The sequence below is a fragment of the Drosophila miranda genome, chromosome XR (assembly GCF_003369915.1).
Source record: "Drosophila miranda strain MSH22 chromosome XR, D.miranda_PacBio2.1, whole genome shotgun sequence".
Taxonomy (NCBI): Eukaryota; Metazoa; Arthropoda; class Insecta; order Diptera; family Drosophilidae; genus Drosophila; species Drosophila miranda.
In genome coordinates this window covers 45465780-45491819 of record NC_046674.1, presented here as the reverse complement: position 1 = coordinate 45491819, position 26040 = coordinate 45465780, and the positions used below count along the sequence as shown (strand labels likewise).

The 26040-nt window shown below is 41.9% G+C and overlaps 1 protein-coding gene and 2 long non-coding RNA genes across 10 annotated transcripts in view; all 3 read left to right on the top strand.

Moving 5' to 3' along the window:
• LOC117186459 overlaps positions 1-26040 on the top strand; it is a 344253-nt gene that overhangs the window by 60349 nt on the left and 257864 nt on the right. For 7 of the 8 annotated variants that reach the window (XM_033387321.1, XM_033387319.1, XM_033387318.1 and 4 more), the window contains one exon: positions 1230-1338. In XM_033387321.1, coding sequence (XP_033243212.1) covers positions 1230-1338 — 109 coding nt within the window. Of the gene's footprint in view, positions 1-1229; positions 1339-4072; positions 4117-26040 lie in introns of those variants that run through there. The other variant, XM_033387324.1, reaches the window with a different exon arrangement.
• Positions 7706-13584, top strand: LOC117186460. The gene is made up of 2 exons (XR_004471534.1): positions 7706-7830; positions 13544-13584. It is a non-coding gene; the product is annotated as an uncharacterized LOC117186460 (long non-coding RNA).
• LOC117186461 lies at positions 15970-19389 on the top strand. Its single transcript, XR_004471535.1, has 2 exons — positions 15970-16646; positions 16697-19389. It is a non-coding gene; the product is annotated as an uncharacterized LOC117186461 (long non-coding RNA).

Below are 26040 nucleotides of genomic sequence, written 5' to 3'. Positions count from 1 at the left end.
CGGGACACTGCCTGGCTGCGGCGCATGCGACAAAGCTAGGAATCGCAAACAGAGACAGTTGTAGGAAATGTGACGAACCTGGGGCAACCGAAACCCTAGAACATCTCATCTGCAACTGTCCTGCTCTCTTAAGGGCAAGGAGGAGATACCTGGGCGCGATTTCAGAGGAAGCCCAAGAAACGAGAAACAAAGATTACAAAAAATACTGGAATATGAATACGTGCAAGACATCACGAATTAAGCAAAACCAAGACCTTTTCAACATGTTGGCAGCCTCTTCACATCGATATAACTCATCCATCAGATATGTGAAATCACAAAGTAAATCGGCAAGCAGTTATTCTTTAGAAATAATAAGTTTATTAGATATTCCTCACACTAAACAGGAAGTAGACGATTATTTTACAGAAATAAAAAAAACCAACCATTTTTCAAAATAAAAATAAATAGTTTTTTGTCATTAAAATTTTTTTAGATTAAGTTGAGTTGAAAATTAAATCAAAAATAATATTTTATAGTAAAAAACAGCATTAAAAGTACTTTATCGATGAAAAAAAATTTAAAATAGAGCACTTTACATAGGAAAATATCCACCAGAAACAAAGTTCAACTTTAACTCATTATTGTGAAGCTTTTAGACACTGTAGCATAATTTACTTAAGCAGATTTTATTTTGAAAGATTTTTCTTTCAAATGCAGTTTGTTTCATGAAGATATCTTTAATTGTTCAGAAGTTTATATATTATATATATTTTATGCATTTCTCACTTTCTAGTCACATAAGCAAAGGTACATCGAACTGTGTCTTGAGTTAAAATATGTGTGTTCATGTTTGAACAGTCTGTTTTTCCATACCGTTTGATGCATAGTTTTCAGACCCTATAAGAGTCGAATTTTGTGTGCAGACTTTTTTGATATAGCACTGACATTAACACTAACATTATTCCCACAGCCCCTAAAGTAGTGAAATCTTGTGGAATGCACTGTCTTTTTTGCAGGTAGATTCGAATTTGAATTTCACCAGGGACAAGATTTGTTAGTTTTTTTTTTATTAAGTATTTTATTGATTTGCCAGATTTATCAGAAATATATACATATATATATATATATATATATATATATATATATATATATATATATGTATATATATATATAATAACTAAAAATGGTTATAGCTACGCCACGGCTACCCAGCACTTCATAATTTTTATATTATTCCTTATTTTCAGATTAACCTACGTTTAATTCTCGTTAGTGGCAAAACCAAAGAATTTATATTTAATCCATCAGATTCTGCTGGTGATATTGCACAAACAGTATTCGATAATTGGCCAACTGGTGAGTATATTCTTTTATAGGAGTATCTGCACTGTTAATATTTATGAAAAAAAAAACTAGATTACTTTAACCGGTCCAATTTGGCTCATGGTATTAACCCATCAAGAATAAAAAACTATTTTTTTAAATGCACTGCCAATAAATGCTCAATACTTTAAATATTTCTTAAAATGAAAATTGCTGTCTTTTAATCAAACTATCTCAGGAGCAGGGTTACATCGGCAGTGTTCTATGAGTTCTTTGACAACTAAAATCGTGACGGCTAATTTCAATACTCCTTCTCAACACAACACATATTCACAAGCTTTAAACATTGTTAATATTACTTATACTATCCGATTACACTAGTCAAAATTAACTAAAATTCCGATTTCCTTGAAATTTACAAAATTTTCTATCATATGTACATACATACACTACTGGTCAAAATAATAAGTGCGTACAGTGGTGCTCATACACTTAAGCCACAAGAACTACACCAAGATTTTAAGCGAAAATCAAGAAAAGTTTTTATTTTACAGCTCCCATTTGTTGTCTCAAATTAGTTTTATATGTCAGTGTTTTAATACAACAATAACCAAGTTATGAAAATCTATAGTCAGCGAAATAATTAAAAAATCTGAAACCATGTCCAAAATGTCCTGCTCATATACTTAAGCCACCTGGAAAAACAAGAAAACTTCAAAAACAAGAAAAAGATAAACTCAACACTATTAAGACGCGTAGAAATCTCAAATACTCCCATTAGCTACGTAGAGAAGGCAAACAACTTAGGCTTTATACTAAACAATACGCTTTCCTGGGATGATCACGTGAGCAAAGCCGTAGGAAAAACCTATGGGATTTTAAGGTCACTAAATATTACCAAACGATTTATACCGCTAAACATTCGGTTGCAAATAGCAAAAGCATACCTTGTACCTGTACTCACCTATCGGATAGAGGCATTTGGTAACTGTGGTTACGCAGACAGGCAAAAATTGAACGTGTGCTTTAATAATACAGCTAGATATATATTTGGGTTAAGCCGTAATGACAGAATTTCAGCTTTTTCATTCAAAATATTCGAAATGCATTTTTTTAAATGGAGTGACTATAAGATGCTATCATTCCTTCATAAGATAATATTCACCAAACAACCCAAATACCTGCACCAAATTCTTAGATTCACTAATTCCGTCAGAACAAATAATATTATCACCATTCGACATAAAACTTTAAATTCCGAGAGGCATTTCTTCGTCTATGTCATACGCATTTGGAATCAGCTTCCGCATCACATGAAAAAGATAAGTAACCTTTCACAGTTCAAAACGCAGTTAAGAGCCCACCTTATAGTAGATAAAGAACCGTAAATCTCAAAACCTAATTAAATAATTACCTATAATTAATAAATGCCGAATATAACATACATATGTAACCCTAAATTAGAAAAGATTATATAATCATAATAGTTGAGTTTGACCCAACCAAAACCAATGTGACATCTAGTGACTAGTGCTCTAATTATAAGCCCCATGCTTGTAGCACTAGGAAAGAAAATAAATAAATAAAAAAATAGAAAAATAAAATAAAATAAAAAAATGGTTAAAAAAGATGCAATTTGCTCAGTATTCCTAGTATTTTTAATAAAATTACTTTAATATTGAGTAGGATGATCTTTCTGCTTAAGAAAAGTGGAGCAACGCTTTGGTATTGAATCTACAGGACGTGCGCACTGTTGAGGGGTTATTTTCTTCCATTCTTCCTGTAAAAATCGGCACAAATCCTTTTAATTGCTGTTTTTTTTTTGGGCAACGACTTTGTTTTGAATTCCCCACAAGCCGATAATTTGCCAGCTGCCTGGATATTTTAACAGGACAACGACCCGATACATTGCTGCAGGATAGTCAAGTCGTGGCTTACCCAAGAGGGAATCAATGTTTTGTAATGGCCTCCGCAGAGTACCGACCTGAACCATATAGAGAAGTTGTGGGGAATTCTAAACCAAGTCGTTCAATTCTTAAATTCTTGGTGTAGTTCTTGTGGCTTAAGTGTATGAGCACCACTTAGGATTGAATTTTTTTTTAATGTATGGATGCCCATTGTTTATATTTGGAAAGGTTATTACCGTCTTGCCAAGTATTTAAATCAAAAATTAAAGTGGAGCACCGTCTTATTCAATTCTATGCTATGCTTTTTCTGGATAAGAATTTTTTGCCTGGTCAAAAAATAAGTACACTGGTGTTATTTATAATTTTTAAAGGATTGTATAAGGATTTGATAAGGATTTGGTCAAAAGCTTGGCTTTTACTGACTTCTTAAATATTAAGTACAAGAGAGTAAAAAATTCTTTAGATAGGCCGAACGCTAAAGAAAAAAAAATTTGCATGAATCTTCAAAAAGAACGGAAAAATCTTCAGGATATTGCAAAAAGTCTTGGACGCTCGCTATGCTTTAAAAGTGCTTACTGAAAATCCAGGATGAAAGAAGAAATTTTTAGAAACAACGGACACCCGGAGACTTCAATATACAGTACAATACAATACAATATACGTTTCGAAAAACCAAAGAATTGGGGCACTTTGTAGAAAAAAAAACGTTGTATGAAATTTCAGTGGAGACTTGCGGCAAACGCATTCCTATACGAGTATAGAATCGCCAAAGTCATACAAAATAAGTGTGGCTATACCGTATACTAACATACGATTACTAATAAGAAAATAATTTCTTGTTATTTTGTTTATGTTTTTAGATTTCATCGACCACAAACTATATATTTGAAATGAAAAATGAATTTGTTACATATTTGTATAATCTACTGTAGGTTAGAAAACTAAAAAGTGAATTGCATTTTTTCTCTACATTTATTAAAAAAGTTTTGCGAGCGTGAAAGAAAGCTTGTTGTTGAGAAAAATTAGCTTATATATATTTAGTTTTAAGCAAGGGCACAGATACCCTACATAAAGAAAAAAGAGAGAAGAAAAATGGCCACACTATAAAAAGACAAGAAGAAAAATGGTCACAATATGAAAAGACAAGGTCACTGTTCGGAGCAGAACCCAGCCGATTAGCTGCTTGCCAAATAGCACCTAATTCTTGGCCCTCAGCCGCTTATTTTGTTTGTTACTTATGTCTATGTCACTCATTTGTTTGTTAAAGCTTTGCGCTTGCTTGCCCTGCTAAACGCTCTCTGCCAGCTCGCTCTTCGCTATCTCCGCTTTGCGTCTGCCTACCGACGTCGGCCGAGCGAAGCTGCGCTTAGCGATCGGAGCGGCAATGTAAAGGGCAGGCAAGCCACACTTGCAATTTGGATGTCACGCATTAAAGAACATATCGTAATTTTATTTCTGCGCCGAGTTTTATTTAATTCGAAATAATTAGTCGGCCGATTGGGGATAAAAAACATTATCTCCACATAAAATTTGGTGACCCCGACGTGATCTCTGAGTTGCAGTGTCAATTAATAATCATTCGCGATCGACATTCGTTAGCCCTAGCAAATTTTCGGCGGTTAAGCACAATTCGGTGCTAAAACACACTTACATACACCTACATACACGCATTGCTGGCTATTAATTTCTCTGTCGCGACAATTCGGTCAGTGCAGTGCGGTAGGCAGTGCAGCGAACTCACTAATACACACAAGCGGAGTACAAAGCGGAATCGGACAGCTCGCACAGCCGCACAGCTAAAGGCATTAGCTGTAATCCCTTTGCTTTCGGTTCCCACGTTTATACGTATACAGGGTGTCTTTTTCGGTCGTGCTGAGTGACTCTTTTAAAACCTCAACATGGCAGCACCTGAGCCTACCAATGTCGCGAACGCAGCAATGCCGAGTGATGTAGATTTCTACAAGCACAAGGCCGAGTCCATCGCGCGCCAACTAAAGGCCATGGATCGCTTTCTCACCAAGGAAGAGCTTGCCGAGTTAGATGAGGCAGAACTTCAAGCTCGCTTAGAGCAAATCGAGCGAATGAATGCGGATTTCGATGCCGCTCAAACGAGCCTTGAAAGGCTGGATTTCCTGCAGTTAGCCCATGATGCCCGGCTGGACTTTTCGAATGTTTATGTCAAGGTTAGGTCCAGGCTGTCGCGGGAGTTGATGGCTGCACGCACGGTAAATGTTGCCAATTCAACGGCTCGGCATACTCTCGAGGGGAATTCGTCGTTGTTCGCCTATAATAGTATAGGCCGTTCTCGAATGCCCGAGTTGCAGCTTCCGCGATTCGGTGGGAGCTACATGGATTGGCCAGAATTCCACGCGATGTTTTCGACAATGGTGCACAAAGACCATCGTATACCAATCATCGAAAAATTCCAATATCTTCGTGGATGTCTAGATGGTGCTGCGCTGGATACGATTCGTTCCTTGGAACTTTCTGAGGAGAATTACGACAAGGCGTTGAATTTGCTAATGTTGCGATTCGATAATAAACTGTTACATTTTCAGGCACGTCAAGGCTATTTTCGGGCTGCAAGGGGTGGCGACAAAATCAATTCGCACTTGCGTGCACTTCAGACCTTGGCGACCCCGCAGGAGATTTCGGATGGGTTGCTGATCTTCATCATAGGCACGAAACTGGACCACAAAACAAAGGAGAAATGGGAAGAGAACTTGCCGACGTCAGGATTGCCTCGGTGGTCAACCATGGCCTCATTTTTGGAAGCGAGATGTCGGATGCTGGAGAATTTGGGATCAGCCATGGCAGCAAGTCCTAGTCAACAGGTGGGAGAAGATAATCCTGTCACCCTTATCACCTCCAGTAACGACCATCCTAACCCCATATGTAACCATTGCAATTCCTCCGAGCATTACATATCTAGATGTCAGGCATTCCTGAATCTCTCTGCGTTTGAACGATACAAAGAAGCAAAGAAGAGCCGCTTGTGTTTGAACTGCCTCAACAAAGGCCATGAATTGCAGAGGTGCAGGTCAGGACTTTGCAGGCATTGCCAGGCCAAACATCACACGCTACTCCACATTCCATCGGGAACTGGTGCTTCATCTTCCTTTTCACCGGCCGAGGAATCGATCCAGCAAGAGGCCGCGACTGTGCTTCTAGCAAGCGGGTGTTCTAGCCCTCCCACCTCGATCCAGAAATCTCAGCCTAGCCAGAACGTGTTGCTACCTACTGCCCTCGTCCATGTAACAGATCGTTATGGAGCACTTATCCCATGTCGTGCCATTTTGGATTCTGCATCACAGGCAAACTTTGTAACATCTAGACTTGCTGATCAGTTGCAGTTGGATCATCGCTCGTCTTATGTTCACATCTCTGGAATCGGAGATTCCATTCTACCTTCGAGCAAGTCTGTACATATAGTTGTACAATCCCAGGACGCAAGCTATCGAGCTTCCTTCGCTGCAATTGTCACCAACTAAATTACGGAAATGCAGCCTAACTTCGGCGTAGACGCAAAGGATATGCCAATGCCGAATAATCTAAAACTAGCTGATCCTAATTTCTCCAAGCCCCAACGTATCGATCTGTTGGTAGGTTCTGGTTTGTTCTTCGATTTAATGTGCGTCGGACAGATTCGACTATCAGCACAATTGCCAACATTGCAGGAGACAAAACTTGGTTGGATAGTATCAGGAAGCATTGATAGCTCGGAGAATAAGCGTGCAGCTTTAGCCGCTTTTGAAAATTCCTCGTGCATCTCTATTGACGATTTTCGACCCACAACGCTGGAGTACCAAAACTTAGAGCAGCAATGCAGGAAGCAGCTGCTCGAGTGCCAGGTGAAAGTGGAAAAACTGCGATCGGAGAATCAGGAACTGCAGCGCGAACTTTTCCATATATTAAAAACCTACATATCCACGCTAAATGAAATTCAACTTTCAACAATTTCTACATTGCCAAATTTCCTGCCATTCTATGCAATTACAGAGGTTCCCGATGATCAAGACGTAATCACGACAAGCCGCCTTCGTAAAGAAGCGCCGATTGCTGCGTTCGACGATCATCCCAGCGTAGCCGCCAGCTGCGCCCAAGCAAGCATCTTCAAGAGGGCCGTTGGAAAAATAGCGGTTCTGCCCCTTCAGGATGGATCTGTTGAAAGCCTTTGCCTTCCAACGGGGGGTGAATGTTCGGAGCAGAACCCAGCCGATTAGCTGCTTGCCAAATAGCACCTAATTCTTGGCCCTCAGCCGCTTATTTTGTTTGTTACTTATGTCTATGTCACTCATTTGTTTGTTAAAGCTTTGCGCTTGCTTGCCCTGCTAAACGCTCTCTGCCAGCTCGCTCTTCGCTATCTCCGCTTTGCGTCTGCCTACCGACGTCGGCCGAGCGAAGCTGCGCTTAGCGATCGGAGCGGCAATGTAAAGGGCAGGCAAGCCACACTTGCAATTTGGATGTCACGCATTAAAGAACATATCGTAATTTTATTTCTGCGCCGAGTTTTATTTAATTCGAAATAATTAGTCGGCCGATTGGGGATAAAAAACATTATCTCCACAGTCACATTAGTTTGAGCAGTCGAAAAAAGAGCGGGGAGAAAAGACGAAGCGTGCGTAGATATATTACCTACATATAAGAATAAAATGTATTAACCTCCTTTTGCAAATAGGAAATAAAACGCAAAAAAGGCCTAAGTACCTATGAAGATAAGCGATTGTGTTTTATCCGCAATTCTCACGTTCCTGGACTCAACATCTTTTATTTCGCTTCGTGGAAGCCAATGACACTAGAGTTCTTGGAGTTTGTATGAAGACGGGCAGAGACTCGTGGTGCAAGCACTGAAGTATACTGGACATTGGAGAAGCGACGGAACCCACAAGGAGACGGTCATCTCGCTCGTGGGTGGATAATAAACATTGCAGAACACGGAGGCCAACGTGGGTGCGCACGTCAGGCAGCTGAAAAAAGCGCACATTTATATGTACATATATATGCGAGATCGTGCACATACTGCCATCTCGCTCTAACCAACGAAGTTCTTGCGTGCCAGAAACTAGAGGCTTGAGTGCGCAGTTGGCTGATGAAATCGAGTGAAAAATTGATTGTTGATTTGGGGAAAGGTTAGTCTGCGGGTGATGATTACCAGAGCAATGAGCAAATTAAGGGCAACGGATGAAATGGACGAGGACAACGTTGAGATGGGAAAAGTGGAAAGAGAATCCGCGCAAGGTGAAGCCTCAAATATGGAGGGGCCGGGGCCGGCACATCAAAAGAAGCCCAATCACATGGCGTTGTTAACGTTATGATGGAGATGTGGCGCCAAATGCAAGAAGGTCAGCGGGCCAATGCAATGCAAATGCAGCAGTTCCAAATGGAAGTTCTGCGGATGAAATGGATTTCAAATGGAAAAAACTAATATACTTGGTATTAGTGGAAGGACAACTGGCGAGCCAGGACCACAATCAACCACGGCTGAGCCCTCAGTGATATCAGACGCAGTCTCATCACCAAGGCAACCGGTTCCTTCTCAGGAAACGCAAAGAAAAATGTACGATCTACCGGAGTTTAATGGTGCTCCCGAAGAGTGGCCAATGTTCAACGAAGCTTTCACTATGACCACTGCAGAGTACGGATACAGTGACAGGCAAAATTTGTTACGCCTCCAAAAGGCAATAAAGGGCAAGGCTAGGGAGACCGTTGAATGTTTGCTTATTCACAGTTCTAACGTTTCAAATATTTTAGAGACCCTTAAACAAAATTTTGGTAGACCGAAGAAACTCGTAAATAGCCAGATTAGTCGCGTTAGAGAATTTCCGAGCATTCGCGAAGGGAGATTGGAACAATTAGTAGAGTTCAAAATGAAGGTACAAAACTTGGCTTCATTCTTAGAAGCAGCTAACGCACATCAGCAGTTAAAAAACACAACATTAATGGAGGAGTTAATCTTAAAGTTGCCAGTGCAACAGAGACTGGAGTGGGCACGCCATTCCAAGCAACTAGGAGATGAAAAATCGATCCGTCATTTAAGTCTATGGCTTCAGGGATTGGCCGAAGAAGTGCAAGACGCAGGATTGGTTGACGATCAGGCGACGTTCAAGCCAATGAAGGAAAAGTCGAGACTATTCCATGCAAACGACATCGGACTTTTAACCATGAAGGCGTGCTCCGCCTGCAATGGGAAACACGACTTGGAAAACTGTAACTCATTTGCCCAGTTAGAACTTGGGAATGCAGAATGCTCCATGCAGAATCAGTTAATCAACCAGGCGAGGAAGTAAAGTTCACAGGAACAGCAACGCATGAGGCTAGCTCAATGATTTTGTTTAAGATTTTGCCTGTTAATCTTCATGCTAAAAATAAAATAGTGAGGTGCCACGCCTTTTTGGATGAAGGCAGTAACCCTTATAAATGAAAGCCTGGCAGACGAGTTAGGATTACATGGACCCAAAGAAAGTCTGACATTGCAATGGTTTGGAGAAAAGACATCGACGGAATTGGTCAGCCGATTTAATATTGGAATATCTGATGAACGTGGAGGCAAGGTCTATGCACTAAACGGAGTAAGGACTATTAAGGATTTATGGCTGCCGAAGCAATCCGTAAACATGTCTGAGCTAAGTTCGCAATACCCACACATAAAGAGTATTCCTGTGAAAAGCTATAGAAATGGTAGACCTGAAATACTAATCGGACTAGATAACCTACATTTGATAGCTCCAAAGCAAATGAGATCTATGAGATACGTTGGGCCAGCCATTGCAATAACCAATCTGGGATGGGTTGCGTATGGAAAATGTCGCGGAGAATCAGGACCCATGAGTAATGTAAAGGCCGTACATCTGGTTAAACACAATGACGAGCACATTGAACAGTTGGTGCGAGACTACATCACGAATTCGGAAATGGATGTGCGGATTGTGAAGAACCACGTAGAAGGTCGAGAAACTGAGAGATCGAACCGATTGCTATCAACCACGACAAAACGTATTGGTGACCGTTTTGAAACGGGATTACTATGGAAAGTGGATGACGTCGTCTTGCCTGACAGCAAGAAAATGGCAATAAAGAGACAATTGTCTTTGGAAAGAAAATTTATACATGATCCAGAGTACTACAAAAAATACTGCGACCTGATGGAAGCATACGAAGAGAAGTCATACATTCGGCATCTCACAAGCAATGAACTGGAAGTGGACAAGAAAAAATAATGGTTCCTGCCTCATTTTGGGGTCTTAAATCCTAACAAGCCCGGCAAGTTGAGAATTGTTTTCGACGCGGCTGCAGAAGTCGATGGAGTGTCGTTAAACTCCATGCTCATGACTGGCCCCGACGGGTATCAATCCTTAACGGACATTCTTATGAGGTTCAGACAGAAACCGATTGGAGTCTGTGCTGACATTGCAGAAATGTTCCACCAAGTCATAATACGAAAGAGGATCGATGTGCCCAACGCATACTATGGAGGAAGAATCCAGGCGACGAGATAAAGGAGTATGAAATGCAGGTCATGACCTTTGGAGCCAAATGTTCACCGGCCTCTGCTCAATACGTGAAAAATAGAAACGCACTTGAATTTAAGGAATCGTATCCAGATGCGGTGAATGCCATTATTAAAAACCATTATGTGGACGATTTGGTGCATTGTTTTTCATCCGAAGAATCGGCTGTGAGAGTCGTGAAGGAGATAGTTGACATTCACAAAAAGGGAGGATTCGAACTGAGAAAGTTTGTGTCCAATTCGAAATTCTTCAACAAGGTTTTTGGTATCGAACAAGTAGCTGAGCCCATAACTCTTGATAGGGATGAATCTTCGCATTATCAAAAGGTCCTGGGAATGTACTGGTGTACACGCAGCGACGAATTTGGGTTCTCACTTTCGTTTAACAAAATTGACGCATCAATCTTTTCAGAATAAAGAATGCCGTCTAAGCGAGAAGTATTGCGAGTGGTTATGTCTGTGTTTGACCCATTTGGAATTCTAGCCGAATATTCCCTGATCGCTAAACTGCTTCTGCAGTCAATATGGCAAAAGCGAACATAGTGGGACCAGCCAATTGAAGGCGACGATATAAAGCAATGGAATTGTTGGTTGCGCAGCCTAAGCCAAGCATGCAAGATAAGGATACCCCGATGTTACGCTGAAGAGTTCTTTGGGGAACCAATTGAACTACACATATTTTGCGATGCGAGTGAGTCAGCTAATGCAGCAGTTGGATACTGGCGCATACGTACGAAATCTGAATGGAAGTCCGCATTTATAATGGGAAAGACCAAGTGTGCACCAATGAAACTATCGACCATACCCAGGCTCGAGCTACAGGCGGCAGTGCTAGGAACTCGTCTCAGGAAATGTATTCTTGAGGGTCACGACGTCAACCCCAAATGTGTCCACATGTGGTCCGACTCCAAGACTGTCTTAGCATGGATTAAATCAGACCACAGAAAATATAAGCCATATGTAGGACACAGAATTGACGAGATACTTGAAGCCACAAGGTTGGAAGATTGGCATTGGGTGCCTACTAAGGATAACCCGGCAGACTTTGGCACCAAACTCAGATCTGGAACTCGAGAAACCTCCTGGTTGAGAGGCCCTCAATTCCTTCCTTCAAGTCAATGGAATCTAGGAACTTCAGACGTTGGTGACACGGAACTGGAACTAAGAAGCAAGTTTACGTTATCTCTTCATTTACAAGGCTGATGCGAGTTGTCGCTTGGGTCTACAGGAAGTGTGATCGTAAGACCAAACGAAAAGTCTACCTTGATGTAGCTGAAATTGAAGAAGCTGTACTCATAGTGATCCGCAATGTACAGGATTTTGCATTTCATGATGAGCGGGTGGCGCTATTGACTGGACAGTCCATCGAAAAGAACAGCAAGCTGTGGAAGTTGTCTCCGATCATAGACGGAAGAGGAGTGATCCGCATGAATGGGTATTAATAACGCATGTTCGGTTGGAGAAGAAACCAGGCGTCCAATATTAATGCCCCAAGGGCATCACGTTACAAAATTGATCGTGCGACATTATCACGAGCTATGGAAACACCAGAATGAAAACACAATTATAGCAGAAATACGCAGGAAATACTACATACCACACTGCCGACAGGAGGTTCGCCGTGCAGCTAGAAATTTGTAACTTGTAAATCCAGAGAGCTTCACCAAAAACGCCATTTATGGGACAACTTCCTAAGGACAGACTCTCTCCGTACGTACGCCCATTCTCATATGTTGGAATCGACTATATGGGACCGTTTCTGGTTGTAAGAGGAAGGAGTACCGAGAAACGCTGGATATGCATATTTACATGCCTTACAATAAGAGCAATTCATTTGGAAATTGCCAGGGACCTGACAACAGATACGTGTCTTCGAGTATTGCATAACTTCATGGCGCGGCGCGGAAGACCAGTAAGAATCCGATCTGACAATGGTACCAATTTGGTGGGAGCTGAGCGTGAATTGAAAAGAGAATTACAGGACCTCGATCACATTAGAATAGCGAACGAGTTGGCAACCAAGCAGATCGAATGGCTGTTTAATTGCCCGCTAAACCCCCATGCAGGTGGGTGCTGGGAAAGATTGGTACGAAGTGTTAAGAGGGCCATAGGACACGCACAGCATGACAAAAACCTGAAAGAAGACATACTGTATAGCCTAATGTGTAACGCTGAAAACATAGTAAATTCCAGACCGCTTACACACATTGCTCTGGATAACCCCACAGACGTTCCGATAACCCCTAATCCCTTTCTTTTAGGTTCTCCCAATTCTAGCCAGAAACCACATCCACAAGATGAGAAGTACCAGCCAACTCGAAAGGAATGGCGCATCGCTCAGCAGATCTCACACTCATTTTGGAACAAGTGGCTCAATGAGTACCTACCAGACCTATGCAGACGGACACAGTGGCATCACCCAGTGCCACCACTCGCTAAAATGGACATTGTTCTTATATGTGATAAGAATCTTCATCGATCTCAATGGAAAAAGGGAGTTATTCTATCAGTTACGCCTGGACGCGACGGACAGGTTCGCTCAGCCACTGTAAAGACGACGGCTGGAGTTCTACACCGCCCAACCTGTATGCTGGCAAAGCTAGACATATTGTGAATCACGAGCGTGCTTGATTCACGGTGGTGGGGATGTTGTTGAGAAAAATTAGCTTATATATACTTAGTTTTAAGCAAGGGCACAGATAGCCTACATAAAGAAAAAAGAGTGAAGAAAAATGGCCACACTATGAAAAGACAAGAAGAAAGCGTGCGTAGATATTTTACCTACATATAAGAATAAAATGTATTAACCTCCTTTTGCAAATAGGAAATAAAACGCAACCAACGCCTAAGTACCTATGAAGATAAGCGATTGTGTTTTATCCGCCATTCTCACGTTCCTGGACTCAACAAAGCTTATAAGCGTGTACTTATTATTCTCACCAGTAGTGTATGTACATATACAATTTTTGACTTTTGCCACCTCATTTCAGCTGTGCGACGCCTAATTAACGGTCCTAAGCCAGCGAACGGATGTGTGCAGACCATTGCCCTATACGAATTCAAGGGTAGGCACGGTGCATGGATAATGTCTCTAGGGGCGTTTCTGTGTCTTCTGCGGATTTTACTGAGCAAGGAGCCGTGAGCTTCGACGTAACCGTCTTCTTAAACTGTACACGGCTAGTATTCCGGGGGTAAACTGAATGTACTCATGATCCGAGAAGGAGAGTCTGTCGAGGACACCAGCTATATAGCAAAGTACTCTTTCCCGTTATAAGTGTTGGATCTAGCACGTTTGATGAGATAGCACCTACGAAGGTATTTTTATCAAGCACGTTTGCTAATTCTGGATTAGACTTCAGGCTCCTGGACCAAGCTGGCCTCGATGATGGTATCTAGATCGCCTTTGGCACCGTTTGATTCTGACGCTGTAGAAGCTTCAGTGCACGGTCGCTTTAGATTGCGATGGGTAAGAGTTCTTTCGCCTTTGGTATGGACGGAATTTGCTCCTTGTCCTTCAACTTTAGCTTGGGCCCTTACGACATCGCTTCCGATTGGCAAATCGTACGCGTCAGCCACCTGAGTGTCGGGTCATCGTTGCACTTCAGGATTTTGCCCTCTTTAGCCACCTAGCGTCATCGAAATGGGGCATGGGTGCTGTGGGATCTTTCTCCATCCGTGCAAAGAGGGATCCGACGATAGGCGCGTTCACCAACTTCCACTGCGCCGCCGTCATCTTTGAGTTTTCATCGCTTCGGTCAATGAGTGTGACGATAAGTTTACTCTTGGACACTTCGCTGACCTTTGCCTTTGTATTGGGCTTCGTCGCCGCAGCCGAGCGTTCCTATTTGGTGGGCAGCAGGTGTTTGGGTTGTTGTTATTATACCCGATACTCAAAATGAGTATTGGGGTATATTAGATTTGTGGTAAAAGTGAATGTGTGTAACGTCCAGAAGGAATCGTTTCCGACCCCATAAAGTATATATATTCTTGATCAGCATCAATAGCCGAGTCGATTGAGCCCTGTCTGTCTGTCCGTCTGTACGTCTGTCCACCCCCTTCAGCGTCTAGAGCTAGAGCAACGAAGTTTTGGATCCAGACTTCTGTGATATGTCACTGCTACAAAAATATTTCAAAACTTTGGCCCGCCCATTTCCGCCCCCACAAAGGACGAAAATCTGTGGCATCCACAGTTTGAAAGATACAAGAAAACCAAAAACGCAGAATCGTAAAGAATGACTATATCTTTTAGACTGCAGAATCTGAATAGGATCGTATTATTATTATAGCCAGAATTAAGAAAACAATTTCATTTTTTCTCCCCCTGTCTCTCTCTAACACACACGTAGCATAGCCGGCTTTGCTTAGAGTAAAACATTAGCGCCTAGATCTAAGAGACTTTAAAAGCTAGAGGAACCAAATTTGGTATCCACACTCCTAATATATCGGACCGAGACGAGTTTGTTTCAAAATTTCGCCACACCCCCTTCCGCCCCCACAAAGGACGAAAATCTGTGGCATCCACATTTTTAAAGATACGATAAAACCAAAAACGAATCGTAGAGGATGACTATATGTTCTAGAGTGTAAAATCTCAACCAGATCGTATAATTATTATAGCCAGAATCAAGAAAACAATTTCATTCTTTCTCGCTCTGTCTCTCTCTAACACACAGGTTTCATGGTCGGCTTTGCCAATTGCAAAATATGAGTTCAAGGATCTCAGAACCTATAAGAGCCAGAGCAACCAAATTTGGTATCCACACTCCTTATATATCGGACCGAGACGAGTTTGTTTCAAAATTTCGCCACACCCCCTTCCGCCCCCGCAAAGGACGAAAATCTGGGGATATTCAAAAATCTCAGAGACTATTAAGGCTAGAGTAACCAAATTTGGTATCCGCACTGTTAGATTTTACTATAAAACGTGTATCTCAAAATTTCGCCCCACCCCCTTCCGCCCACACAAAGGACGAAAATCTGTTGCATCCACAATATTGCACATTCGAGAAAACTAAAAACGCAGAATCATAGATAATGACCATATCTATCAGATTGCTGAATCTGGATCAGATCAGATCATTTTTATAGCCAATAGGAACAAATCAATTTGCAGTGGCTACGCAGCGCCCGACGTCACGCTCAGACTGATTTTCTGTCTCTCTCGCACGCACTCTTTGTCGTGTCGTTTAATATTAGCGGCGTCTGCCGGAGGAGAGCCATACTGACTTAGTATCGGGTATAACCGTAGAGTTGCGGTGTCCGCAGCAACTCACAACGTTCCCCCTCGTTTTATAAATCTCTTTATGCATTTATGTTTGGGTTTTCAAAAACTCAAAAAGAGTATAGGAGTATTTTAGATTTTTAGGGAAAATAGATGTGTGTAACGCCCAGAAGGTTAACGTTTCCGATCCCATAAAGCATTCTTGGTCAGCAGCAATAGCCGAGTCGATAGACCCATTTCTATCTGTCCGTCTGCCCTTCTTATTTGATGTCTAGTTCTCAAAGAGTGCAAGAAAGTCGAAGATTTTTTGATCGCTTTGGATAAAATGAATATACGCTTCTAATAAAGAATTTTCCAGAACTTTTAAAAATCGAATTTCAAACTTCCATATAAAATCATATTTTGACAGTTTTTCGGGCGAGGTTGTGGCAGGTAAATCGGTATGGAAGCCGAACGGCTCCGTTCAAAAAATAGTTCAAAGAACATATGCAAACAAATTCTCGGGAACATTTAGTGAAATATTTTTGTAAATTCCAGTCAAAGTTGAAAAACTGCCCAAAAATTCGGTACTAATGAATCCATATGCTCAGGTACACACAATATTAGAATAATTTTCCATTTCACGCTACCTCAATTATGTTTTTGGTCATGAATAGGTATGCAGGCTATTATTTCTACCTTTTTGTAGAGTTAGAAAGGTACACATGTATGTACATATGTGTATTTATTGAATTAATTTTTATCACAGCTCTATAGTTCTATTTTGACTTTTTAAGGATTCAGCGTATAAGCCAACATCAGTGAAAAAAACTAGTATATATAATTCAAGAATTTATTTTTCGTTAAAATGGCTATGAAAAATACGAAGTTGTTTGAGATACTGAGAAATTCAAGCACCTCAAATGAATTAAATTTAGTATCGGACAGCCCAGCATGGTCAATTTTAATTGAACACCATAGCCTACCAATTGGAGAGATGTTAGAGGAAGTTCAGGAAACGAGAAGCAAAGATTTAAAAAATGCAGGAATATGAATACGTGCAAGACATCACGAATTAAGCAAAACCAAGATCTTTTCAACATGTTGACAGTCTCTTCAGATCCATATATTTCATCCATTAGATATGTGAGATCACAAAATAAATCGGCGAGCAATTATTCTTCAAAAATGCTTAGTGAATGCTTAGATATTCTTGCCACTAAACAGAAAGTGGAGAATTATTTTACAGAAACAAAAAGATTCAAACAACTTTCAGTTAAAAAAAAATGGTTTGTAATTAAAATTTTTGTAGATTAGGTTGAGTTGAAAATTAATCAAAAATAATATTTTTTTTAGTAAAATTTACCATTAAAAGTATTTTATCGATTTAAAAAAAATAATACAAATTGAGCATTTTACATAGGAAAATATGCACCGGCAACAAGGTTAAACTTTAACAGATTATTGTGAAGCTTTTGTAGCATGATTTACTTTAACTGATTTAATTTAACAAAAAGGCAAGTTTGTTTCATGAAGATAACTTTATTCGTTCAGAAGTTATTAATTTAGCAAGCTGAAACGGCCAAATGTCCCACTGTGCGCCGTCCATGCGCTTACTTATTTTCCGTCTCTCTCTTTCACATACTCTTCGTCGTGAATGTGTGCGCCGTCTGTCCGAGAAAAGCCAAATTGAATAAGTATCGGGTATAAATGTAGAGTTGCGGTCTCCGCAGCAACTCACAACTTTCCCCCTCGTTTTTTTTTTCTCTTTGGTGTGCTTGCACGTGGTCGATTTAGATATATATTTGCTACCGACGCGGAGATAATCACCGGCTGCACATATTTAAATTTTCAAAAGAGAACGCTCTGGTGCTTTTGCACTGCTTAAATAAGAGCTTACCGATCTTAATGCTCGGCTTCGAAAGCTCCGTTGCGATGCGCTGCACAGCACTTACGGAAGCTTAGCTCAGCTGTTCCCTACCTCGAGCTTGCCTGCAAGGTTATTGCATGCGATATACCCGAGCACAATAGCGATAACCTACCCTGAATCGGTACTGTCCAACCGCAACCGTTACACCACCCGATAATATGCCACCGTTAGACAGAATATTAGCGGGAATCAGAATCGAATGTCTTTCGCATGAAAGGTTCCTATTTCTCGGCCCTGCAGATTTTCCAGAAGGTAGAAACAATTACCCAGTGTTTTCCGAACGCGACATTTAAGAAATTTAGGAGCCAGTTTGGCATTAAAATTTTGCGTGAATTTGCTCAAAGAAAAATTTCGGTGAAATACTTCCAGACCTTCTCGGAACGACACAGGCTTGGCTCGTAAATTGTATTGAGCAACGTTGCGCTCATACGCTTTCTTAATATTGCCCTGTATATCTGTTCGAATTAGAGCTAAATTGTCTGATCAGATACCGGGACAACGGGTTCTTCCAGCAAGTCTAAATCCATCAGAAGCTTTTAATCCGTCCCATGCGTGAGCATATCTAAGCCAAACAGGGCTCGATATGGTGAACAACCTGACTGATGTAGTGACGATCGCAGCGAACAAGATATACTTGAGAGATGCTGATCCCAGTAGGTCTGATCCTGCTGAAGATATGATCGCACGGCAGCTAACAATGAACGATTTATTCGTTCCGCCGCATTACTTTGGGGAGAGTATAATGCCGTGTACATATGTTTAATTTCCAGCTGTGTCAAAAATGCGTTGAATTCTGTAGCTTTGAATTGTTTTCCATTGTCGCTAACAATAGTTTCAGGCACACCATATGTATGAAAGATATGCTTTAGCAGAAATTCTTGGATTACTACGGAAGTAAATTTCTTCAGGGGGTGTAGCCAATGATATTTACTGAAGTGATCTAAAACAATTAGCAAACCAACATGTCACTTTTTGCTGCGTGGATAGGGTCCAAGCAGATCTATGTACAATCGTTGAAATGGTCGACAAGTTGGTATGTGGTTTCCCATGGGTGGCCGCAGAGTATAATTAGTAGCTTTGCATGCTTTGCAAACCTCACAACTACGAATATACTCTCGAACATCTTTAGCTAAGCCGGGCCAAAACAGACTTCTTCGAACTTTTTCTATGGTCTTTTGCATGCCGGCATGCGCTGAAGTAGGATTGTCATGAGCTTGTTTAAGAACGTCGGTCTTCAATCGCTCGGGAACCCATAACTTCCAAGTTCGACTGTCTTGCCCCGCCTTTCCATCTGCGTGTTCGGTTCGAATGTACAGAAATTGGTCGATAATTTTCAGATCGGGCAGTTGAGAAGAATTTTTCTTATACTGTTCTTTTCACTGTTAGTAGCTCTCATCCTGAAAGGCATCGGATTCGAGATCTATCACAGGACTCATCTCTACTGCGGATACATCAGGTTCATGTAACCGGGAAAGAGCATCGGGGACAATGTGATCTTTTCCTTTTCGGTGCGATATCGAGAATTTAAATTGCTGCAATCGCGCTAACCTCCCCGACACGTTTTGCTGGCGCATTAGCCACAACAAACTGGAATGATCAGTAACCACTTCGAATTTCTGCAGTTCCAGATAGCAACGGAACTTTTCGATGGCCAGAATTACGGCCAAGCACTCGCGCTCCGTAACGCTATAGTTACGTTGCGCACGACTTAGTTTTTTCGACATAAACGCTATTGGCTTTTCCTGCAGATCCACCAATTGCTCGAGCATGGCTCCTATACCAAAATCACTAGCGTCACAGTGGAGGAAAAATTTCTGTTCGAAGTCTGGGTTTTCGAGCACTGGAGCAAAAGTCAACAAGGTTTTTAAAGAGTCCATTGCGACTTGTGCTTCCGGGGTCCAAATAAATTTCTTTTTGTTGGAAAGAAGCTCGGTGATAGGACAGGATAGCTCAGAGAAGTTCTGGATGAATCTAGGATACCAGCCACAGACCCCCAGAAAGCCGCGAACCTGTTTTAGATTCCTCGGCGGCGGCCAGTTCACTATACAAGCTACTTTGGAGGGATCAGTGCAAATACCTCCATTGCTGATGACGTATCCAAGATAATTTACGCTGGTGACACAGAACTGACTCTTCTTAATATTCAGAGTCAGGTTGGCTTTTCTGAACTGTTCAGCGAGTCGTACCAACACTGCTAGATGGGAAGAGAAATCTGCTGATACGATGCAACGATCGTCCAAGTATCCAAAGACGCAGTAACGCAAATCCGGGGGAATGATCTCATCCATCAAACGACACATAGTGGATGGAGCGTTACACATGCCAAAAGGCATAACCTTAAACTGATATAACGGCCTTCCCGGGGCCGTAAACGCAGTTAGTGACTTGGAATCCTCAGAGAGTTCGATCTGCCAATAAGCATCTTTAAGGTCCAGCTTGGTTATGATATTTGCCTTGGGCAACCGGGCAAACATACCATCGATACTTGGTAATGGGTAGGCATCCTTACGGGTGTCTTCATTCAGTCGTCGAGCATCGAGACACAGACGGACTTTGTTGGGCTTGAGAACCAGTCGCATTGGCGAACTTCAAGCACTGGATGACGATTCAATAACGACTAGTTGGAGCATGCGATCGACCTCGGCATAAAGCAACTTTTCCACCGCTGGGCTAACCGGGTAAAAGCGTTGTTTTACGGGGGCGGCCTGACCTACATCGATATGATGCTTAAGCAAGGCCGTACGCCCTAGTCCCTCCGTCGCGTTGGAAAATAACTGTTTAACAACCCCGAGCTGTTGGTTTTGCTGCCTAGTTAAAGGATACCGTAAGGGATCTGGTTCGGCTGCCTCATCGTCCTTCGAGCTTATCTCGACAGCTGCAATGATGTCTGGGGCCAGCGAAAAGGATCTCCAAAAATCGTGACCTATGATTAGATTTTGTGTCAGGGATGGAATTAAATATAACTTCATGGGTTTCTCGATAGTTCGATAATGCATGATGACATTTAACACCCCCAGTATCTGTTGACTTTCGCCATCTGCAGTTTTTGCAGTGGCTTTTATGAGTTTATATTCAGAAAGGGATGAAAATCAGTCTGAGCTAGTTCAGCACCTATACAGCTGATACTTGCGCCGGTGTCTAAGAGACCCTGTTCTGTTCGACCCAGAAAGGATACTTCGGCATAACTGCGCATATCCTTGGGACTACTAATAATAGCGGAAACTAACAGTCTACGGCTATTTTTGACATTATCATAATATTTTCTCAAACGCTGGATTCGTTTTGGGGCTTCATGTGGTTCTTCATTAAAAATTCTTTTTCGAACCTCTAAATATTTATTAACCCGTTCGGGAAACGGTAAAAAACAACAACTTCTCTTGACGATCGTATTCGTTTCCTTTATTTTCTCACAACAAGAGGCCAAACTCTTCGTGTCTCGCTCTAAGTCAACGGGCAAGTTTAATTTTGGTTTTTCGGGGGAATCCGGCTGTTGTTGGATGCACCCTTCTGACGGTTTTCCGAAGCTCTACGAATACATGTTTGGCATTCGGAGCTCCACAGCCGTAACAAAATATCCGCCTATCTGCCATACAATTTTCCCACACATGTCCAAGCTCCTCACAATTCCAACAAGAACGCTTAGCCGTCGATCTTTGAATGACCTCTACGCTGATATCCTCATACTCTTCTTGATCGCTTTCGGGGCGCGATTCCTCCAGACTATGTATCGAACGTCGGCCTACCGATGGCCTAGACTTTTCAGATTTCTGTAACTCGTGCACTAGATTTTCATGCATCTGTACTAATCTTCTCGATTGACCAACTGAGCTAATGGACTGATATAAGATTTTGTGACGGGTTTCGGGAAGCAAATTTGCTTTTAATATTTCTATTAATTCCTCTTCCGCCATTTTAATGCCAAATTTATCTATTAGACCAGCCACGGCGTCGTGAAAAGCGACGAAGGGTTCTCCGACGTGTTGCTTTCGCGCTCGAATCAATTCCTTGCTCATAAACTCGGAACGATAGTCTTTATATTGTTGTCTAAGAGCTGCACAAAATTCCGTCCAAACGATGCGATCTACCTGCTTGTGGTATCTCCAATACCAATCGCGCGCTTTGCCAACCAGCAAGATGTGCAAATGTTTGCAAAGGCCGAGAAAATCGCTATCCAAGGTTTCATCGGTTAATGTTTTGACTCGGTAAATTAATTCTTCTACCCCTAAGCCTTCGGTAGAACCATCAAAAGGAACATTCCACTTTTGCATAATGTCGGCCGTCTTGGCCGTTCGCAGGCTAGAACTGCCGGCTATACATGAACCTGGTGTGGGGATATTTGGCCTCGCATACCCTTCCTGCGGACTCGCTGGCGGCTGAATCCGCAAAGTGGAAATGGCTCTGGCCACAGTGCTCTCAATTATCTGTTGGAGGACATCCAAGTCCAACCCCTGGCTTGGAGGGGCTGTCCGTGCATTGGGTGCTTCCCAAGGGCTAGAGTGAGTGACGACATTAGCTGCCGGAGCTTCAGTCTGGTTGGAGCTATGGCTAGCATCCACTCCCGACAAACACACTACTTCCGGACCGGAAGATCGACCGGGCGGGAACTTCGGGACCTGCTTTTTGGCTGGTGCTCGAGTTCTTTTGGAACGAGTTGGCCTAGTGGTTCGTTCAACCGGGACTGAACCTACAGTTGGAATTTGGCTCAATTGGGTATTATTGCCATTTCCATCGGATACCTTTCCCGTCTCTGGCTGAAAATGTCCATTTGCCGGGGTCTGTGCGACCTCCAAAGCTTTGGCAAGACTTCGAGTAGTTATTCCCGAGGGACCTGGTAATTCTGTTGGTTCCGGCTGCGGCTTGCTTGGAGAACAATTGCCAACAACTAGTTTCGCTTGAGATAACGTACGTACTCGGCTACAGTTCGGACAATCATCGTGATGAGGGAACCATTCTTCCAGACATGCTTTATGAAAAACGTGATTGCAAGGAGTACAAATACACGGCTGAGTATTGGACATTTCGGAGCAACAAATGCCGCAAAAGTTTTTCGAACGCAGCGGATTGTTTCGCTGAGGACTATGTCGCAGCGGCATATTTTATAAGATTTAATTTTTTTTTTCTATATTCTACCAAATTTTTCTTAAGGTGACATTTAATTGGTGACATAATAAGATAGGGATAGGAAGTGCAAATCTTTGGAACGACGACAAAAGAAATTGATTTTGTGTGGGCTATGGATTCTAATTTGCATTGTCTTAGTATCAGTGCACTGGTTTAAGTGTCCACATATGATTCGGCAAGGATACGCAAGCAGCATACGCGCTAGTTCCAGACAACCATATGCAGCCACCGCTGCCGTTGGAATAATACCCGCCAATGGTAAGGGTATGAGTAAAGACCAAATCTGGGACCGCAATCTCTGAGCTTCCATCACCCGTACAGGGACAATCAGTACTGATATCCGGCCTAAACCAAATATGCAATATTCTGCAATTGTATGCAACCGTATGCTATGCGCAAAGAGTAACAATACCATATCCGAATCAACCTCACAATTCAATCTATTGAAACTAACATCCGCTGAGTTGACTGTAGCTTGGAGAACGCGACCTAAACCAATCTCGCTTGTTCGGTATGAATACGCAAGCAGCATATATATTCCAGACAACAAGTTTGACTAGCCCGACAGGATGCGTCAACATGGGAACTACTTTATCAATTCCGGATTATCGCTTAAGTGATTCCCTTCGTCCCAAGCTCGACGGCTTCCCAATAAAACTCAGAGGAACAACCAGTATTAGAATCCAAACAGAATCCGCAATATTCTGAAATGGTATCGGAGCAATGACAAGATCGTTTAGAGAAAACTAAAGTCAGCATTAAGCATATGAATACAAACGAGCAAAAGGTGGGACGAGCCAATAGCTGATATTGTTGCTAAAGTTACCAATACTTTTTACTGTCACTATAACTTTCTCCTCGTGACCCGTTGGGCGCCAAACAACGTTACACACCCGCGTCCAACTGGGTATAGACAGTGGCTAGCATTGGAAAAAAACAGGCCCCACGTTGGGCGCCAAAAATGTATGTAACATTTCAACGATATATTTCTATACGTCAGTAGGGGATGGATTGGAGGGGATGTCGAGGTCACTGCCGGTGGGGATTCTCTGGTTCCGTGCTCATTCGGTAACTTGGGGGGGGGGGGGTTCGTTTGACCGCGTCTCGACTCCTACTACATAAACTTTAAAATTTTAGAATCCCGTGACTCTACAGGGAGCTAACTCCGAAAACAACAATCTGCCTATTCCGAGCATAACCGAAATTAAATGGCACAATCATACATAGGGCGTATCCGAAAGTACTAGGGGCTTTTGATGGAAGTCGACCCACACGATTCTGTACCCACCCTTCCATGATTTCCAGTGGTGCGAAGGTTCTGGAAATCCCTATAATTTTCACCCTACCCCATTACGTCACCATGTCACTAGGAAATTATAAGTCTACTCCATATTCATGGCTGACAAAATTCAATATATTTCTCTGTACATTATTATTATTATTATTATATAAAGCTAATAAATAGTTAAAACTAGGTATTAACAGGGTATGGGGCTATAGCTGCTGAGGCCTTAAGCTCACTATAGTATTATTATACGTTTGAGGATGTATGTACTTATATACATATGTACAGGGTTGGTTCTATACGTTATTATATGTTGTGGAGGAATTATTATCTAAAATACTAATTGCGTATATGTATATGTACAGGGATGATTGTTTATGAGGTTATATGTAGTGAATGATTTTAGATTGGTCTAGATAGTTGAGGATTATTTTTGCGTTTTTGGTGTTAGGGTTGGAGATGTATTGCATGGGGTCGGTGTTATGGAATATTGAGGATCTTTGAAGAGAGAGGGCGGGGCATGTGTATAGTATGTGTCTTATGTCTATGGTTGGGTTGTGGCACAGTGGGCATGCGTTGGAGGATGTTTTATCCATGTAGTGGGCATTGGTGAATCTTGTGTGCCCTAGTCTCAATCTATTTAGGATGACTTGGTGTCTTCTGTTAAGGTTGTTTAGGTTTTTGGGGGGAGGATGAGTGGAAGATAGGTTGATAACTTGTTGGTACCAGGGGGAAGTCTTAGTGAGGAGGTCTGTTTGTTTAGTTATGAGGATTTTCTTAAGGTATAGTGAGTTGTCGTTAGAATTATGATTGGGGGTATATATGAGGGGTAGTTTGGAGGTAGTTTTGGCTGCGGTGTCAGCAATTTCGTTCCCTTTTATGCCAATGTGGCTAGGTATCCATATAATTGTTATTTTTGGGAAAAGTTTGGTGACGAGGTTACGGATTGTGGTGGGGTAGTACGAGGAATTGTTTACTCGTTCGTATCCTATCATAATATGCTGTGGGAGTGTTGGTGTATCGAATGTGAGGATGATCAGTCCGGTTTCTTGGAGTAAGCCATCTTTCTGTTTGTGAATTTTAGTTGCGTCAATGACCTTTTGTGTTTTGAGTTCGCTTTTGATGATTTTTATTTCTATGTTGCGTAGATCGTTGGAGTAGATGACACCTTTGGAGGAGTTAAGGGTTTTGTGCTCTGATGCTTTCACAGGAAAGTCGTGGAATTTTACGATTTTCAGGAGCTTTGTTGCCTGGGCTGTTCCTTTTGTTTTAATGAGAAGTGAACCGTCCCTGATTTTCTTGACTGAGTCAACTTCCCCTCCGCATTGGAAGTCAATGACTTTTTTGATAATGAAGGGGGACACGTTTTCGAAGTTTTTATTGTCTGTTCTGTTTATTGTTATATATTTAGGTTCGAGAAACGATGATTTGTCCCACGGTGCGTGGAATTTTGGGTCTGGTGGTCGCGACATTTCAGGTAGGCTAGGGCTGACGCCCGCTGCACTTAATTTTGTAACTGTTCGTTAGGTGTGTTTGCTTTTGGTTTTTTTGGGAGTTTGCTTTGTGCACTTCAATGTTTTTGTGTTAGGTTTTGTGTGTTGGATTTCGGTGCGCTCGCTGCTGCTTAGATTTGGCGCGTCTTTACTTGACGGAGTATAGACTGACACTGTTCTCTGTACATAATACTAGACATGTTGCTACATAATCAAAAACGAGCGAACACAAGTTTCACTACCGAAAATCACACAAGTCTTTAATTACAACCAGTAGGCAAATCAAGGATAA